General features: G+C 42.1%; 1 protein-coding gene across 3 annotated transcripts in view; it reads right to left on the reverse strand.

Moving 5' to 3' along the window:
- The window catches only part of BMPR2 (bone morphogenetic protein receptor type 2), a 185306-nt gene that overhangs the window by 10295 nt on the left and 154333 nt on the right, over window positions 1–20678 (reverse strand). For all 3 annotated transcript variants that reach the window (XM_014516903.2, XM_025196683.1, XM_025196684.1), the window contains 4 exons: window positions 12696–12810; window positions 9437–9597; window positions 6136–6283; window positions 5054–5190 (listed from right to left, as the gene is read on the reverse strand). In XM_014516903.2, coding sequence (XP_014372389.1) covers window positions 5054–5190; window positions 6136–6283; window positions 9437–9597; window positions 12696–12810 — 561 coding nt within the window. The remainder of the gene's footprint in view (window positions 1–5053; window positions 5191–6135; window positions 6284–9436; window positions 9598–12695; window positions 12811–20678) is intronic.

The following is a 20678-nucleotide window of genomic DNA, read 5'->3' on the forward strand; positions in this document are numbered from 1 at the left end:
TCTTTGGCCAGGAGAGGGGGTTTGCAGCCAGCCAGGCACTCTAGCTGGGAGCGGGGAAACTGCAAGTCTCCCCTTCCCCAGCTGGAGTGCCCGGCCAGCTGTAAACCCTGGGTCGCAAACGCAGAGGGGAGTGCAAAGGGCAGAGTGGGGCCACACACGAAAGCTGCCTGCCGCTGCAAGCTCTGTGCTGCTCTGGCCATACTTCCTCTGTGTGCACGGGGGCAGCACACACCTGCCCTGCCCCCCGTCCCCCCTCCCAGATCTGGGGGGTGCGGGGCAAGGGGTCCCTGGCCCCATAGCCCTGGCAGTTGGGGGCCCTCTCCAGCAGGGCTGGGGGGCAGAGGCTGTGGGTAGGGAACGAGCAGCACAAGCAGGGCTGTGGGGGGGGGAGTGAGGGACACCAGCAGGGCTGTGGGGGGTATTTAATTTTTACCACGGATGTTGGGATTATCAGAGAATTTGCAATTTTTTATCAGAGAATGTGTGATTTTTTTTTTTTATCACGGAAAACCAGGATCCCTGGGAATAAAACACTTCTGCAAGTAGACCGGAACGCAGGTCACAATGTGTTTTATAACAACATTATAGTACCAGAGGCTTTAACTTCCTCATAAATGTGTCTGAAACCATTTTCTAAGTGCTAGAGTAGATAAAGCTCCCTTTTTATCAAAAGTCAATAATATATCTCTTGATCCTTTTAATCACCACTTCTCTCACTTATTGGACTATTTTATATTCTGTAGTGAAATAAACTTATGAATCAAGATACTTCACATTTTCCATGTAAAGATCTCCAACATTAGGGGTACATCTATACGTGTGCCTTGCTGTGGAGCTGACTAACTAGCTCTGCAGTAAAGCATCACAGTTTACACATGCACCCATATTAGGGCACAGTAAATTAATTAACTCTGCTGCTGTAGGACAGTACTGTCTGGGACAAGTACCATCCTACAGCGGAATAGTTATGTGTGCCGAAACACATGTGTAGACAGTGACCAGGGCTGACTGGGGCACAAGGGTGCTACAGTGTGTGGGCTGCCTGCTGGCTAGACCTGCACTGCAGCATGCTCATGCCCCAGCCAGCCCCTCAGCAGCATGCTGAGGCAGGGCAGAGCAGCCCCAGGCTAGCAGGTTGATCCCCCAGACCCCGCCTGCCAGCCAGGACTGTTCTGCCCTGGCTCAACATGCTGTGGTCCCAGGCACATTTGTAAACACTCATCCAGGAGCAATAAACTCTGATGCAGTTTATTGCTATGTGTTAACTGCATGTTTAGATGCAGCTTAGGAGCAGTTTATGGAGAAAATGAGTTTCAGCCACTTACTAATATGGAGTAGGAACACTTGAGAATCCTAGTGCTGTATGGATTAAACTGACTGGACCAAGTTAGGGATTTTTAAAAATCTCCTAACCACTCATAATACATATGCTTTAATTTCTCCCATCTTAAAAAACACCTTTGACTTCACTTGCCTCTTCGACTACACCAAGAGTGAATCTAGAATTCTGAAAAAGGACGGGCAGTCGGGACCGGGACCGTGATCTCTGAGGCACACGAGACGTGGCAGGGGCTGCTGGCTGCCTGTCCAGCTCTGGAAGAGGGGCCGCACAGACCGGCTGTAGCAGGAGTGGGACCTTGGCTAACATGGACGGCAGGGGTGGAAAAGGAATCAAAGTGCATTGTGACTGCACCACAACATCCCCCTGGATCTACCCTTGACTACCACCCTCAACTGCCTTTTCCCTTTTATATTTGGGGATTCATTTCCTCAAATTCCAACCTAGGCCCTCTCCAATCCAGTTTCCACCCCCAAACTTACTGAAAGAGCTCTTAACAGAAGTCACTGATCATTTTTTCAAACCAAGATCTTATAACCAGTACTCTTTTCTTCCTTTTTCTTGGCTGGGCAGCCCCCTTCAACAGAGTTCACTATGCTGTCCCTTTTGAAATCTCCTCTTCTGTTGGCTTCCAGTGCTGGCTGCCTGTCCTCTTCTGGTTTTCCTTCTACCTTTCTAATAACTTTTTCAGCTGTTCTTCAGAGGATCCTCCTCATCCCTCCTCAGCTTTCTATAGGGGTTTCTCAGGGCTCTGTCTTTAACCCCTTCTTTTCTTCCCCTATCTCTTACCTCAGGGTAATCTCATCTCTAAACCCGTATTCAACTACTATCCCTATTGTGGGCAATTTATAGATCTGGCTCTATTCCAAACTCATTTCTGTTTGTTCAAACTAAACTCTGGGCCAATTTCTCCAACATCTTGTGGATGTTCAGCCTTTAGTGCTAGCTGAACCCAAATAAACAGAGCTCTTAATCTCTCCCTTACACCTCAAGCCTGTCTTGGGGTGTTAAGGAAAGCTTACTCCAATAAAACCCCTGCATGGTTTAATAGCAGAGCTAAGGAGGCGATTCAAAGCAAAAAGGCATCCTTCAGAAAATGGAAGGCATACCTAAATAAGGAAAACAAGAAAGGTCACAAACTCTGGCCCTCACCAAAGCTTTTTTTAAAAACTGCATTACCACAGATTGAAGGACAGGTTATTTTGTGGACTGAGAGTTGGTTAAAAGTTAGGAAGCAAAGGGTAGGGCTAAATGGTTACTTTTCAGGTTGGAGGGAAGTCAAAAGGGGGTCCTGCAGGGGTCTGTGCTGGACCCTACTTTGTTCAACATTTTCATCAGTGATCTGGAAATGGAGGTGCACAGTGAAATCTTCAAGTTTGCAGACGACACCAAATGATTCCAGGTAATCAAGTCCCAAGCTGACACAAAGGAACTGTAGAAAGATCTCACCAAGCTACAGAGTAGGCAAGAAAATGGTGGATGAAATTCAATGTTAACAAGTGCAAGGTAATGCACGTGGGGAAAAATAACCTCAACTACATGTACACAGTGCTGAGTTCTGAACCTGCTGTTATAAGGAAAGAGACCTTGGAGGCACTGTAGAGTTCTCTAAAAACATCATTAAGAAGGGAACCAAAAATAAAACAGAGTATCATCATATCACTATACAAATCCATGTTGTATCCACATTTTGAATACTGTGAATACTGTGTGCAGTTCTGGTCTCTGCGTTCAAAAAGGATGTAGGAGAATTAGAAAAGGTATAGAGAAGGGCAACCAAAATGATCAGGGGCCTGGAGCAGCTGCCATACCAGGAGAGACTAAAAAGGCCAGGATTCTTCAATTTGGAAAGAGAAGGCTGAGGGGAGATACGATAGAGGTCTATAAAAATCAAGACGCACGTGGACCAAGTGAATAGGGAACTGTTGTTCACCAAGTCTCAGAATACTAGAACTAAGGGGTACTGCTAAAATTAAGATGTAACAGGTTTAAAACTAAAAGAAAAAGTACTTTTTAATGCAACGCAGTTAACCTATGGAATTCACTGCCACAGGAGGTGGTCAGGGTAGATAGCATAGCCAGGTTCAAAAGGGACAGGATAAATTCATGAATAATAGATCTATTAATGGGTATTGAACAGAACAGTTGGAGTTGTCCCCTTCGAGGGGACAGCCAATAGCGGTGGACACTAGGGAGGATACTGAATAGCGGACAGATCACACTAGAGATAGCCAATTCAATGCTTTTCCTCCATAGTGTTCATTTCTGCCACTCTTGGAGACAGAATACTGGGCTAGATAGACCACTGACCTGACCTAGCATGGCACCTGTGTTCCTATGTTCTCTTTCTTAATTAGTGTGGATGACACCATCAGTTTGCCTTCACTCAGACTGTAACATGGATCTTCTGTTCACTTTGAACCTCTAATTCCTCATATCCTGGCTATGTACAAATCCTCCGGATTATTTCTACATAGCATCTCTTAAGTTATAGGCATGTCTCTCTATCCACACAGGTTGTCCAAGCCCTTTACATCTTGTGTCTCAATTACTGCAATATCCTTTCTCTGGCTTTGGCACAGCTTATATTCACTTAGAAGGCTGATGCAAAGTTCAGTTTCCTGGGCCATCGTTTATTATTTCATCCCTCTGCTGGTCCATGCTTTTCTGTCTCAACGAACAAACAATTTGCTTTCTCCTTCAAGACTTTTCACCTTCTACTCATCACCAGTTCTGCTGTATGAAGAGGTTGTAAGGTAAGTGGCTCAGAAGGCAAGCTGCCATCCACATCTGCTAGATTTCCAAACAAGCACCTTTGTGCTTTCTGCCTGCTACTGTACATACAAGCTCCCTTTAATATCCTAAAGCTACTTCATTATTCTTTTTCAAATATCTCCTTTGTCATGATGCACCCAAAATCTTGACAAAAGTTATCTTGTTGGTGTACTGAAAGCACTGACTACCACCCTGATCGAAACTGTTATATTGTCTTCTCCATCAGTCTGTATCTGTCTGTTCTCTTGTCTGATACTTATCAGTAAACTCTTCGTGACAGGGATGTCTGTGTTCAGTGGCTCTGCAGTTTGTAGTGTACTCAGTCCTGGGCCAGGACTAGTACATCTGTGTGCTATGATAATATAAACAACAGCAACAACAGAAATCTGCCTTATTCACACGTTTTAGAATAAAAAATTCAGATAACTATAAAAATGTGAAGCATTATATTACTTTTAAAATTCAGTAGTGTTATAAAGTACATAATTTGGGAAAAGGAATATGATTAAGAAAATGCTATGCTTTACAGTATCTGTATTATTTGGCTTCACCTGCAAGCATAATGAAATTTTCATTAGTAACATCTTTGGGCATTCTTAGATATCCTGGAAATATTATAGGGAATATTTTTATATTTTTGCCTCAAGTGTACTGTACACATATAAATGTTAATATGACGTGTCCTTCTGGCCTGTAACATCTTAAGATCTGGTGGTAATCATAGTATTTCTTTTTTCAGAATCCCTTACTTTAATACGAACTGTTCTATACCAAGTATTTTAATTGACTTTATTACTTAAAAAGTGCAGCCTGGACCAACTCTGAAACTTTAAATATTAATGTCAATTAGAAAAAATATATGCAACATTTGGCTTTGAGGAGTGAAAACACCACTTAGCTGGCTCAATCCAAAACTTCTCTGTAAATATGCTGTCTCACCAGGCTGTTCTCTTTCCAGGCTTCTGGGAATTTTGGTCTCTGCTTCTCCCTAGACACCAGGACTTGCATATCTTCAAAAGTGGGATGGTTTCCGACTTCTGTCTGGAATGCCATCTGGTACTCTGGCACAGACTCCCCTGTTGGCAAAAAGAAAGAAAAAGAACCCCATGAAACAAAGCAATAGTGAACCAATGGGCTTTAAGATGGCAGGAAGTGACAAGAAAGTTTCTGTTCCCCATCAAGACTTTAAGTTAACAAAATATAGATAAATATGAAAACAGAAGTATTTAGTGATGTCTTGTGGGTAGCAGCCAGTTGAGAGTTCATCCATGCGAGGGACAAAGAGCTGGTCAAGAGCCTGAGTACCATACTTAACTTGCATAAAACAAGGCAGACTAGAGTTGCCCTTATATTTAATATGGAACAGAAAGTCAAAGAGACTGTAATCCCAGCCCATAAAGTACAGCTGCTTGGGTATAGATTATTGCACTCTAGGTCCTGTTAACTCCGCAAGATGCACTTCAGTAATAAATAAAAGGGTAGCTATGAATAACCTTTTAATGTGTTACACTTTACAAGCCCATTTTCTTTTTCCCTAGATTATATCTATTGAGTCCATTGAATGTTCAGCAGGTATTAGCACAGACAAAGGCTAGCATGAAAACCATGATGATCTGCATTAAATAACAGTAACTTCCCTTCCAAATGTTCAATAACAAGAAATATTTGAGACACATGTAAGGTGCTACATCAATTTATGGAAATGAATTGATTTGACTATGCAGTCTTCCCAACACATGATGGTTCTGAAATGTGAGACAGTGATAAGATTCATCCAAACTGCATTATACACAGACTTGCAAGCAGGTTAACAGGGCAAATAAAAGGCCACATGCATCAGTGATTTCAATATATTACAACTATGCATACTGTGTTGATATCAGTAATACTCCTGAACACTAGATGGCACTGGATTAATGTTTAAAACCAAGAACATTTTTTCTGTTCTGTTTCAAACATAATGGATCTGATTTTAAAAATGCATTTAGGAAATTTATGATTCTGGTAAATCCCACAGTTACCTGGAAAGAGGTCAGTGCACCTCATAAAAATCTCCCAGTAGATAAGGCCTAGTGCATACATATCTACTTGTTTCAGAGCAGATTCACAGTCCCTCAGGTTCACTGCTCCCTCCAGTACTTCTGGTGCCATATAGCGGATTGTACCAACCTGTAGGAACATACAGTTACATTTTTAATTCAGAAACTTAATCTTACATTTGACTTAGTTTATTAGAGGTCCAATTTTTGTTCTACCCCACCTTATATTCCGTTTTCTACAATTTAGCAGGAAAAGCAACTGTTCTTTCTCTTATGTATTTTCTTGGGCTCCAAAATTTTGTTGTACTCACTAGATAAATGCAAAATATGTAAGTATAGCCCTTGTACTGTGTCATCTTCAGAAGGACACAGTGTAACCTCCTCAAGTGAAATGTTATTTCCCCAAGTAACTTCATTATATAGCAGAGTATTTCATTAGAATAGAAGACCCATTTGGAAAAGAATTAATTTACCCTTTAAACAGTGATAATTTATCCTCTCCCCACTACCTTGTTCAGAGATAATCAATTCTTTATTCCTGAGAAATTAAACAGCTAAATACTAAACTATTATTAATATAGATGCTTTCCAAGAGGATTCGCACAGTAGAAAATACTGTAAGGCTGTACTGCAAGAACAGCAAAGCTTCACTGAATGGAAAATGAAAGTCTACTGAAATATACTGGGAATTTCACACTCTTCATTTGAACAGTATTTCGTTATTCTTGAGGTCCTTACATTCAGTTTCCATTATATTCATCCTTAGCCAAAAGTACAGAAAGAAGCAGCTACTGAATAATTTATGTGATCTATGACCCTATGCTCTCCCCAGTTTGATCATATAATGATATTCCAGAGATGAAAGGATGGACTGTAGAGAATTGGTTGTAGGATCTGAGGCATTTATATCCTGATCACTGCTTCAAATCCAGTTTAAATTGGTTATGACAAAAAACATTACCACTTGAGGAATGTTTAGGGACTATGTGAAATGAATGAATGCTCTCAATATAAGACAGGGGTGGGCAATTATTTCGGGCAGAGGGCCGCTTGATGAGTTTTGGTGAGCTGTCAAGGGCCGCATGGGTAGTCCCGCCCCTTCAGTTGCCCCACCCCCTGGTTGCCATCTTGGGACCAGATGTCCCACCCCCTGACCTTTGCTGCCAGAAGCCCCACCCCCTGACCCCTGACCTTTGCCACTGGAAGTCCCTCCCCTTGCACAACTTAACAGGTAGCAAGGGGTTGTGACCCCTCTAACATCCTGCCCCAGCAGTGGGGTTTCAGGGGCATCAGACCTCCCCAAGAACTTTCCCCCTCCCTGTGCCAGCTGGTCCCAAAAGAAGGAGGCTCTGCCGCTGCTTCTGCTGGCCAGTGCTGACCCAGTCAGGCTTGCCCCGTCCCCAGCAGCACCTGGGAAGCTGGCTTCAGCCTCATGCTGCTCCAGATGGGACGGGCCCGGTTGGGTTTGCACTGGCCAGAAGAAATGGCAGCGGAGCCGTGTGCTGCTCAGGACTGACTGGTGCAGGCAGGGGAAAGAAAGTGCAGCTGAGCCCCTGCCGCACTGGCCGGGCTCATCCCATCCCAAGCGGCACACAGCTCTGCCGCCGCTTCTGCTGGCTGGTGCCGACCCGGCTGGGCTCCCCCCATCCCCAGCAGCACGTGAGGAACTGACTTCAGCTGCATGCTGCCTTTCCTGGCCGGTGCAGACCTGGCCGGGTCTGTCCTATCTGGAGCAGCATGCAGCTGAAGTTGGCTTCCCACAAGCTGCTGGGGACAGGAGCAGCCCAGCCAGGTCTGCACCAGCCAGCAAAAGCGGCAGCGGAGCCATGTGCTGCTCAGGACTGACTGGTGCAGGCAGGGGGAAAATGCAGCTGAGCCCCTGCTGCTCTGGCTGGGCTTATCCTCTCCCGAGCGGCACACGGCTCCGCCGTCACCTCTCCTCCCTGGTGCTGACTGGGCCAGAGCTGCGGCCCAGCTGCCGCTCCTCCTCCCCAGTGCCAGCCCAGCCCTGCACGGCCCGAGCAGCACGGCACAGGGAAAGCCTGCCCAGCAGTTGCTTTCCTGGGCTTACCTGCAGGGCAGGGCCCTTTCCAGTCCCATGCCGCAAAGCAGAACCCGGCACAGACACTGTTTCCCCTCACCGGCGCCACAGGTTCTGGCCCAGCCCCCCCGCCCCTCTCAAGCTGCAAACTTGGCCTGAGCTGGGGCAGGGTGAGGCCAGCTGGGGCAGGCTGAGGTCAGGGTTGGTTGCTTCGCAGCCAGAACCCAAGGAAACAGCCTGAGGTGCTGGTGCCACCGGAGGCTTTTAGACAGGCAGCCGTCATTACGTGGGTTTTGAAGGGGCTCCGTGGGCCAGAGGGAAGTGCTTGGCGGGCCGGATCTGGCCTGCAGGCCATATTTTGCCCACCCCCAATATAAGGCCTAATGCAGCGATTCTCAACCAGGGTGCCTTGGCACCTTAGGGTGTCTTGAGATCCTTTCAGGGATGCTGTAGGGTGTCATGCAATGTTATCACTGTTAGGTGTGCAAACATGCTTCACAAGATTATCCCAGCGATATCAAATAGAATCCATAGTATTAAAAACATTCTGGCTTGTACTGGTCTGTGTGTGTTTTTTGCAACAGAAGAATTTCTCTATTATTTTTCTGTCATCAAAAACTGAGTGAAAACTAAGAGCTGGCATTTCCCAAGGGGGCCTGTGAGTTTTAAAAGGTTGAGAACCACTGGCCTAAGGGATAAGAGTCTACATCATAACAAACACCACTGTAACTGCACCTGTGCTGACGGGTCTCAGCAGAAAGATCAACAACACTCTCTGGCATTCAGACATGGTTTCCCCAAGTTTACACTAATGGACTTCAGCATGAAAACAAGCACCCGGAGCAGATCAGGGGTTGAGGTGGCACAGTTGTTTCCTCTGCTGCTGAGAGCCTGGCACCAAACAAATGTGCAGCAAGCTCTCCACTACCATCATATCCCCCTTTTCAGCATGCAGGATCCATGCCTGCTTGTATCCTTGCTGACCTGTTGTACCTGTCCTGTTAGAGGATTTTGGTCTCCAGAGCCGTTGACCTCAAACCTTTCAAAAGAACTAAATTCTTCAAAGTTTAAATCTGTTCTTTTCCCCATATACAGTATCTCTCCCCTCCCCCAAAGGAATTCTATAACTACTGCTTACTCACTTGAGAAGTAGGTATCTCCAGATTATTTCTAAATTAATGTCTCCCCTATTACATCCCATTTACAAAGACCTATTACTGTGCTTTCTTTATTCAGGCTTACCTCACTAATGGCTGCATTGTCCTCCTCGCCTGGGCGTACCAGTCTGTTTCCAGTTAGCTTCATGGATAGTCCAAAATCACTAATTACACACGTTCCATCATTCTTCACCAGTACATTACGGCTATTCAAGTCCCGATGGGAAATTGCAGGTTTGTAGTGGTCTGTGGGGATATATGATAGTGTTCATTATTAACTGAAAAGCACTTCTGACTGACAAAACAGGAATCACATTGTGTCTGCTCATTTATTAAAACATAAAAAATAACTTCCTGAAGTTAACATTTTCTTCCTTATGGCCACAGAAATATACTTTAGTAACCATAGAAACACTGACTGATGTTCATAACATCTTGCTATGTCTATTGGAACGGGGTCTCTGCCCCATTACTGAGGGGGAGAGGGAGCCCAGGGTCAGCTGGCTGGCCCCAGCCCCTGGAACAGATTTACAATGGCGAAGGTGTCTTAAATAAGATGGTTGCCCACCCTATGTGCAGGCAGTGATTGACTGGGGTGGAAGTAGAGGGTCAGGTGACTCAGGAAGAGGCTTATAAGCCCAGGGCCTAAGAGAAGAGATACTGGCCATAGGAGCCATAGGAGGCAAAGCTCCAGGGAACAGCCAGTCCGGGCTGCTCACAGAAGGACTCTGGGCAGAAGGGGAGGTGGAAGGAACTCTACACTCCAAGCAGCAGTAGATAAGTGCCTTGAGCCTTTGTGGTGGTGCTATCATAGGGTGGGATTAAGCCTGGGAGGAAAACTTTTTTGTTTTGGGAGTGGACAGTCATGGTTTTGGTTTGGCTTTAAACTGAAGGACCAGCTATGGCTGTAAGGGGAGGACTGGAGGCCACAGGGATACTGCAGGGACATCCCAACAGAGCACTTCTAGGACCTGAAGTCCAGTGGGCTGTGTGAGGGCAGAAGCCCAAACACTTCAGGAGGACTGCTGTTTGTAAGAGGACTGAATACCCAGCAGCAAAGAAGCTGGAAGCCCATAAGGGGTGAGCCCAGGGGGTCCAGAGCCCATGAGGGGTTAGCTGGGGCCCAGGGGTCTGGGGTCCTGGTACAGTGGACCTTGGGTGGAAAAACCCAGCTACTAGATTAAAATGGGTGAAGGCTGGGGAGGCCTTAGCCCAGACAAGGACCGGTCACCACAAAACCCACTTCTACCTCTTAGGTGCAGACCCCCTATGAAATCATAACATCAAGGCAGGGCAGGTGAAATAATAAGGTAGGTGAACCCTGAGAGGACAGAGGGGAGTAGCAGGGTAGTATCTAGGTGGCAAGCCAGGCAGGAGAGGAGACCTTGCCGCTCTACCACTGAGTCCATTACATTCTGCAACATATTATTAGATAATTCTTCTACACAGTTTTAACAACAACCAGCAAGTTTATTTTGATTCCCACAAAGATTTCAGCATAGCTTAAGCAGGGAAGTCATATACATTTAAGCACAAACCTGCTGTCCCACATCTAACTCTCAGTCCAAGCAACTTCCTGATATCAGAATCCTCCCTCATACGAGGCACAAGCAGTTTGCTTTACAGTTAGCTTGGCACCTATGCAGAAACTGGACGGGGGCAGTCATATCAACATACAGCTCACATTTGTTCCAGAGCTTGAACACACTAATCCTGCAATGGATCAGAGCTGCCCCAGGAGAAACCTCAGGTTATTCCTAAACGTACCTCTCCAGCTGGACAAATGAACGCACTGTTCCCCAACTGCCTGGTCTGGCTCTCAAACTTATTTTAATGCCTTCCATGACTGAATGTGAACAGCTGATATCTGGAAAGTCACTGCTTGGCAGCAAGAATGAACTGTTGATCTAAGCAAGTAACAGGTCTTAAACTAAGTCTCAAAGTATCAGAAAAGTCTAATATATTAAAACACTTAAATGCTGCTGGAAGTCTTATCAGTTTTGAGCAAATTTTTGTGGACTTCACTGTAAGTTGTGTAAACCTTTGCAGAAGCTTGTTACAAAAGGACTGAAATGTACTTATCATAAAATATTGTAAACATAATCTTATCTAGTGTTCTCAAATTACGACTGCTAGCCAGCAGAACAGTTTGTATCCATTTTTTAATGGAGACTTGTTTAGTAAAACAGCCAAGAACACAGAACTGGTTTATTATAGTCTTATGTTCCTAGAATCTGAGTTCATTATACAGTGTAAGTTTCCCCCTGGATTATACACACAAAAAAGACGACTATTGTTCTGTCTTTCTTCACGGTGGTAGAAGGTTTATGTAATTGCAGCTGCTTAATGGAAAGACTTAGCTGTATTTTTCACAATGATTAAGTTTAAGGTGCTGGCTGCAGTTTCACTGGCATATATGAATATAAAATAGGCTAATGACAGCTTTGTTTTTGAATAGATATTTTCCTCTATTTTTCATAAACATTACTGCTTACATTCATTATTATAAACTTCCTTTTAACCAAAATTTAGGACATTCTCAGCTTCTACTATTTACTGGTGAATTAATCTTACCGTGCCTCACTAGTCCTTTCATTTGTAGTTACTATTTCAGTGACAAACCATACTTTTTAAACTTTTACAACACAGATCTCAGAATAGCTGTTATATAATTATACTTTAGCTATAAAAAGATTGAATGAAGCATGCAACTAAAAACAAAAAAGGTGCATCTCAATGGTTTGTCCTGTACAGCGTTGTAATAAAGCATCAAATTAATTAGGTGTTTTTATTTATACATAGGAAAAATATGGTCCCTTCCCTGAAAGAAAATGTTATAGAAGATAAGACTACAATAAAACAGAAGATATAAATATTTTCCTTCCATATACATAATACACATACTTTTAAACTGCAAATATTGTTTCTGTGATATATATATATATGAACTGTGAGATATGAGACCACTTCATCTGCATGCTTTTTTAAATTCAGATTGTGCATGTCAGATCCTCTGAGTCTTCAGTCATCTCATACTATGGCACAACAGTATTGTGCAACTCTGATTCTCTCTTGCATGTTTGTGGAGTTTTGTTGGCTTTTTGTCCACATTTTCATAAAAGTATCTACAGATCCAGACCATGGTGTTGGAATACTCAGGAGACTGGGATAACTACAGGAAGCTATGTGTAGTCTATATTTTTACTTATCATCTGCTCACAGTTATTTCTTAAAATAAACTATTTCTCTTTGATACTGCCTGTGAAAAGAAAAGGAAAAGAAAAACTACTACCTGAAAACTATCCCAATTTTTCTGTTCTAAATACATCCCTTCCTGATCTTACCTCCTCGAGGCAACTCCGTGTGAAGGTATGCCAGGCCCCTGGTTATTGAGTGGGCTAAGCGACAAGAGCTCACCCAATCACTTGTATGGAGACTCAAATACTTGCACAGAGAACCCTAGAGGGAAAAATAAAAACAGTGGTTTGAAATTGTATCAACCTTAATTATCAAGTCAAAATATTTTAAAGAGTCTGTATCACCAAGTGTTCCCCAGACTCTAATCCTGCAACTGCTCATGAGTCTTATCTAAAAAGTTTAAATTAATATTGAATAGAAGGTCAAAGACTGAAAAATTATGCAAAAATAAAAATAAATTCCTGTGAGGCCTTTTAAGACCTGAAGAAAAATGAACATTAGCTATAAAATTAAAGCAGTTTAGACAAAGTGCATTTATCCTTTTGCAGCTATTCCAGGATTCTGAAATCCTTCGTAAAGAAGGAAGGTAATTGGAGACAATTACCTGGAATGCTAAATAGTGAACTCTGAATAATCAGCACCCATAACAAGAGATTTACTGGACTAGAAGCAACCTTTACTGTACATATTTTATATTTCAGAAGGGCAGGGGCTAGTCAAAATTAAGTGAAAGGACCACCCAAGTCAAATGGCTCACTGGGTTAAGGTATACCAGTTACTGTGCCAATATAACACAAACAAATGATGCAACTAGCATCATACTCCAGTCTTCCTGATTCCCCAGCCTGAATGGCCAGGTATTCATGTACATGTGGGTCATCTAGAGGCAGCCTTTGGCATGAACCAAGAGTGAGGTTTTAAACTGATGTTTTCTGTAACACAGTGGGACACCTTAACTGCTCTGCCTCTCCACCTCAGGGAGCAGAACTGGTAGCAACATGTAGTTAAATCTGGCCAACATTATCCATGATAAGGTGGTATTTTCAGTTGTTGATAACTTTGCAAAACATTAGTTGACTGAACTGATATTTCTCAAGTTTGCTATCAATTTATTTTGAAGATTTCTAGAAAAAAATTCAGGAAAAAATTCTGTTTCAGAGAATGAAGCTATGGGGAAAAATTAAAGTTTTGCCAATATTTAGTTACTTTTTCTGAGCCATCTCTTTGGCAAGCTTTAGCATCTCCTGTGTTTGGAAAATAAGCTTTAAATTTGGTGGTGGGTGGGGTAAAGTAGAAAAGAAGCGGGAGTAGTCCTGCAGTATAAGAGGAGCCTTTTATAGTCCCCATGAAAATCTATTCCTATTTGGCTGAAGTTTGTGCCTTTGATAGTAATCATCAGACCATATTTATAGCTTTTTAGAGACATTTTGCTACATTCCACAAGGTTCTGCATTGGCACGCTATGCATGCTCCAGTCCAGCACCACAGAGCTTGTAGATGCCAGCTTCAGTAAATATGCTTACATGCTCCACTCAGCATCTTAGATAGAAGACACTTAGGTAATGGACAGACATTAATTTTTCTTGCTACAATTCCAGGAAATTTGCAGCAGTAGAAATCTTCCCAAGAAAGGAAGCTTATAGGCATTTCAGCCTGCAGCCCCTCTCCAGGTCTCAGGAAAGCATGGGGAGAAGCTGCTGCTCCACTCCTTCTGGTCCTTGGTCTGGGCAAGGCACAGGAAGCCTTTCCCTGCCACTCAGCTCCTTCAAGTCCTGGGAGGAGCTGGACAGCTGGGAAATGCTCCCTGCACGTTTCCTGGACCATGGTTATCTCAGGGTTACTCCTTCCAGTCCCACGAGGAGTCTTAGGAATGAAAACTGACATCCGACTATGTAACTAGAAGTTAAGCACCTCTACTATTAATAGAGCTTTTTATAATTTATATACATATTCATATTTAATTTAAAAAAACAGCTTCATGTAACTTCTAATTTTTTTTGAAAGTCTAGTAAATATAGCAACTTGGCTACATTTGGGATATACTGTATCACACTGAAAGGTGGTTTAGATGGGATAAATGTGTATAACACAGCTCAGAAGTACTGGAGTCTGAGAGGTTTAATCCAATGTTTATTTAACATTATCAGTCAAAAACCAGCTGAGAATACAGTTCTTGTCACTCCTATATTTAGTTATAAAACTCTTAGAGCCTTTTAAATTCACACTGTATAGCATACAGAGCCACAAATAGATAAGCTGTTTGTTGGAAAAAATAGGACAAATGTGACTTGCATACATACCCATGCACAAACCAAATTTTATTTTGTGTTGTTTAAGTGTTGTCATGTGCACAGTATGAAAAGCACCTAACCCATACTGCTTCTATGCTCTAATAATGAAAATAAACCCTGAATCCAAGTAGTAATTCGTTATAGAGCACTATACATTTTAAATATTTATTTTTAATAAATATTTTTTCTGAAATAAAAAAAAACACCATCATGACTTTTCTTTATCCTAACAATTACAAAACTAGCCAGAAATTTCAAAATATCTATGCATATCAGAAAATTCAGCACTTGTCTCCCGAGTGCTAGAGACAGCATAGGTTTTATCTAGCACATAAAGAGATTTTGCATAGAGCTGCCCTTATTTAGGATAATGTCAAATATTTTGAGTCTTATTTCTTTGGATAATCACACTATTACTCGGTCTGTTTAGTCTACTCCTCCCACCATGTCAGTGCTAAAAATCAGTCTCTATTCGCTCATGTAGACTCTGGAATCCTGAGGATTTCTGCTGTCTCTGCTAGTTCTGAGTTATATTTGGCTTTCCATTCCAGATAGAGCACGGATATGCTCACTCAGACCTCTCAACCTGCCAGGGACCAAATGTAGGAGACATCATGCTAGAGACCCAAAATAAGGGTGGCACAAAAATTATTAAAATGAAAAACCTGAACTCCTTTCAAGATGATTGATTCTAGTATGAAATAATTCATCTATAACCCTAGAGTCAGGATTCTTAATTTCTAAGGCAAGTCATTTTCAACAACAGAAGTGAAAGGTCACCACATTTTTCTGTGGATAGTTAACTTTGGGACTAAAATTACCTTCGTCTCTAAAAAATGAAGCACACTTGAGAATTATGAACTTTTTGACAGCTGTAACATCAGCTACAGGATTGGTTTCTTGGTACTCCACTGCATCTCTGCTTCCATCATATTTTAACACTGATATTTAGGGGCATCTAAGTCAGATTTGAAAGGAAGTGCAAAGGTGATCCTCTGGAGTCTGATTATTTTCTGTTCATGGATGGTATGTGGACACAGAAAAGAGATGTAACAGAGTCAGAGGTGCTTTCTTTGTCCTCTGCTATAGCAACTGTATGAGGGAAGATGGTTTAGACATTATGGGCACATCCCCATGAGCACACATGTGCGGGGGCGTGCTTGCCATGGCACAAATCGCAGTGGCACATATTTGTACTGCTATTTGTCCCTGGGCACATCCCTGAACGTGCACTCCGGCACACGGCAAAGGGACCTGGTGGGGCAGGGGGGCCTGAAACCAGTGCCTGTGCTGGTCCCAGCAGCCTTACCTGGGGGCCTCCTGGGGCAGCAGCAGCACTGAGTCAGCAGCTCAGAGCTTGGCTGGCAGCTAGAGCGTGCCTGTGGCCAGCAGGCTTTGTTTTTTGGCGGTGCATACTGCTGCCATGTGTACCACACAGCTTTTTTTAGCAGCCGTTTTTTTAACATCAGGATTGCCCAGTGAAAAAAAAACCTCAAAAGCTGTTGCACTGCAAATTAGCAGCACAGAGCATGGGTGCATGTGCACTGCAAACCAAAGGTACGTGCTCATGGGCATTCACCCTACAGCACTAAAACTGGGACCTTCTGGTAGACCAGCAAAAGTTAGGGTTTTTGCAACCAAACTGCTTCACATGATTAGGTGCATAAGGCACAGTTCAGTCATTACTAACCTATTTGATCCTGGATCATTTTCTTCAGTTTGATCAAACTCTTAATCTGCAAGTCTGCTGTTTCAACTATGAATGCATTGCATTGATTTCTCTTCCTTTTGCTTTAGGGCTTTTAAAACAAGGCTTGTTTGGGGAGCCTGTTAGCCAACATTCCCGGAACACAGTCACGGTGAGGTCTGTACTATTTGTGTGGCTGTGGGTGAATTGCACTCATTTCAAGATCTCAGCATTCTTATTCTATCTGAAACTTTATTTTGAATATCCAGAGCAGACATCTAGACAGGAAGGCATTTAAACTTCTTTTTGATGCAATTATTTTTCTAGGATTCCAGTCATACAAGAATATGCCTAACAGATTGCTAGAAAGATTCATAGCTTAGTGCTGATGCTTTAGACTTCCATAATGAGATGAGTTCCTGAAAAGCAGTGCTTGCTTTCCCAGTTGAGTCATCCTATCACAGATGCAGGCATCTGAGTTATGAAAGATGCTGCCTAGGTACATAAAGCCATCAGCAGCACCGAAGAACACTTCTAGAAAAATGGAATGATTTCAGGTTGCATTGGCTTTCATAACCCTTATTTCTGACTTGCTGTTTATAAGGTATAATTGCGTAACAGTTGTGACTAGGCTATCAGTTTTTTGTTATATTTTGTGCATCACTGTATTTAAGAGGCAGATATCATTCGTAAAGTTCAGATTTCTAAGCACTCCATCTGCCCAAGGAATTTCTAATCCTGATGCCAGATCTGTCATAGCTCAAAATCAACGAACATACCAAACAACAAAGGGGAGAGGACATACCCTTGATTAACACCAGTAGTAACATCAAACCAGTAAACTAATTCCTGGCAGAATATCGTGGCACATCTGGTGTCTTGATAAAGATTCCAGAAGATCTGGACAGTTTTAGACGACAATCTGCAGATTCCTAGCATCTACCACAAACACTTACGCTACAGTGTCAAAAGCTTTCTAAAAGTTGATGAAATTTAAGATGAGTTGTAGCTGCCATTCAGTGCTTTGTTCCATGATAATGAACAGCATGAAGCTATGAGCAATAAAAGAATGGGTGGGATGAAAACCAGCTTGTTTTTCTCAAAATCCACTGGTGATAGGATTATGGATTCTGTTCAAAATTATTGTACAGAAGAGTTTCCTGGGGACTAACAAAATCACGCTCTTAATTCTCCTCTCTCAGGTCATTCCATTATTTCTTTGTTCCATTTTTGTGACGGATTCTGTCTCCTGTACTTGGCTGAAGAATCCCAGCTGCATTTTCAAGTTCTCTTCACCATTGGCTTTGAATAGACATGCAGTTATTTTATCCTGCCTCCCTCCTTAAAACTTAAAGCCAAAGCTGCTTTAAGTTCCCCCAAGGTGATTTCCTTGCAATTAACATTCTATTCTTTCATCTCTTCTATGATGTCAAAGTTGATTTTTACTTCAGGTACAGGCCTGCTTATTATACAATGAATACATTCTACTCTTTTAATTTGTTCTTTAGGGACAGTGAGAATATTTCCATAGAATCAGGGAAATGTAATAGAAAATAGGGCTGAAAGGAACTTTAAGAGGCCATCTAAGTCCATTCTCTGTCCCATAGCAGGCTCAATTATAAACCATTCCTGACAAGTATTTATCTAACGTGCTCTTAAAAACTTTAAATGATGGAATTACCTGCCTAGGTAATTTCCTCCAGTGACTAACTGTCTTCACAGTTAGAAAAAATGTCCTATGTATAACCTAAATTTCCCTTTTAGCAATTTAAGCACATTACTACTTGTCCTATTTCCTGTGGACATGGAGACCATTTTCTAATCTTCCTCTTTTTAATAACCTTTTACATATGTGAAGACTTATGATATCTTCCCATCTCTTTTCCCTAGATTAAACAAACCCAAATCTTTCCTCCTGTGTCATTTTCTAGACCTCTGATAATTTTTGTTTCACTCTTCTGGCCTTTCTCCAATTGATTCACATCTTTTTTCAAGTGTGGTACCCAGAACTAGACACAATACTGCAGCTAAGACCTTGCCAATTCTGAAAATAGCTGAAGTTTTAACTTAATGTCTTATATACAATACTCCTATTTATATATCCTAGTATGGTAATTGGGTGGGTTTGTTCTTTTTTGCAACAGTGCAATATTGTTGACTCAGGTTCAGTTTATGATCCACCATAATCCCCAGATCTTTTTCTACAAAACTGCTGCCTATCTAGTTGTTCCCTATCTTATATGTGTACAGTTATTTCTGCCTATGATAGTACTTTGCATTTGTCCTTATTAATTTAATCCAATTTAGTTCAGACTATTTCTTTAAATTGTCAAGACCATTTTGAATTCTAAGCCTGTCCTCCAAAATTTCTTCCAGACTTATTATCACCTGTAAAATTAATAAATGTACTCTCTATATCATTATTCAAGTCGTTCATTAAAACATTGAACAGAATTGGACCTAGGACAGACCCCTGTATTTCCACTTTTGACATACTTTTCCAGTTTGCAGTTAAGCTACTCTTTGAATACAGTTCTCCAGCATATGGACCCTGCAGTAGTTTCATCTACACCATATTCTGTTTTGTTGCTTAAAAGGATGTCATATGATACAAATTCCATGTTTGCCTTTTCTGAGCTTGGCAAGATCTCTCCTTTGTTTCCATGACAAGAATATCTGTTGTGGGATGGGGTTATCTGTTTCATAGACAATCCCCAAACCTGGAGGGCTGGAAGATTTGTATTCCCAATAGAAGAAATCCCACTGACATAGCTCATCAGGTCACAGAGCCGATAAGCAGTATCACCATGGCAAGGTACACATTAGAAATAAAGGACCCTTCAGTATGAGTTATTTAACCCTTTTCGTCATGGCTTTTGGTAACTGAGTATTGTTTTTTGCTTTACTAACCAGAGGACCATGCTGGTGTGTCTGGAATCATCCTCTAATTGTTCCAATTATATTTAAAAGCTACAAGCCGCTGGACTGCTGACAGACAACTGTGTGACACTAGGGAGTGCTTTAAATAAGCTATCCTTCACTGTCTTTACCACCCTGTTTATTCTTTTAACAAGCGATGAAGTATTATCAGCCCAGGATGCTGATGATACACCATTATACATGTCCTGACCCTTGCAACCTGCTTGCTTTCTCTCAGCTCAGGAGGAGTGCTGGACAAGATAAAAGTGTGCTAATCTGGTTTGCCTCATTTTTAACCCATGGAAGACAAATCCTGCTGGTGTATAAGGCTATTCACTGTCAAAAGGCTGTCATTTGTTCTCATCATTACTAAAAAGACATTATTTTTAACCAAATCTTTTCATGGAAAGCCATGTTTTGGATGTGATAAAAAATATTTCAGCTGCACAGCTTGTACAGGTGGCCTCCTTATTCACATCAGGTTCTTATGACCGTAAGGCTTGACAAGTGTAATTCCCTTCTAGTAACAGCTTCCAGCAGGGATCTTTCATTTCTTGCTGTTAGTTCAGTATACAGAAGAACATCTGCTGACTGAATTAAGGATCATGCTGTGTATTAATTACACCTGCTGCGCATTTTTCTCTATTAGTTACCAAATCAACAGTGGATTGGTTTTAGGCTAGCCCTGCTGTTTTAAATACCTTATTGAGGAGGGTACTTACAATATAAAAGAGGTATTTGTTGTAAGCTTCCTTCACGTTTTTATCATTTCCTTTGAATGCATTTTTCAATCAAGTTACCCTACTTTAACTGAAAACTCCCCTTTGATGCCAGTTTATAATCCAAGCAGCTCAAATGCTCCAAACATGTTAAATGTTTTTTTCGTGGATGTTTGGCAGGGGTGAGGACTGTTCAGTTGATTTAACCTAACTCAGGTGATTGAAACATAACTTTAAATCTGACTGAAAGAAGAATCTCTTCTCCTTGTAGACATAGGGTCTAGATGTTCCACTTACGTACATGAAGGGTGCCTATACATGTGCTGGTTAATCAAGTGTGCTCCATGTTCCAAGTAGACGGCTCCAGCATGGCCTCACTGTCATATATATAAGCCCCCGTGGGTTTAAAACTGGTCACTGGGGCACTATCTAAACCTTGTCAAATGAAGTTTAGATAAAGTGTCCTACAGCCATTTTTAAACCTGCAGGGGCTTAGTACATGTGATTATGAGG

This window comes from Alligator sinensis, unplaced genomic scaffold (assembly GCF_000455745.1).
Source record: "Alligator sinensis unplaced genomic scaffold, ASM45574v1 scaffold755_2, whole genome shotgun sequence".
Classification (NCBI taxonomy): domain Eukaryota; kingdom Metazoa; phylum Chordata; order Crocodylia; family Alligatoridae; genus Alligator; species Alligator sinensis.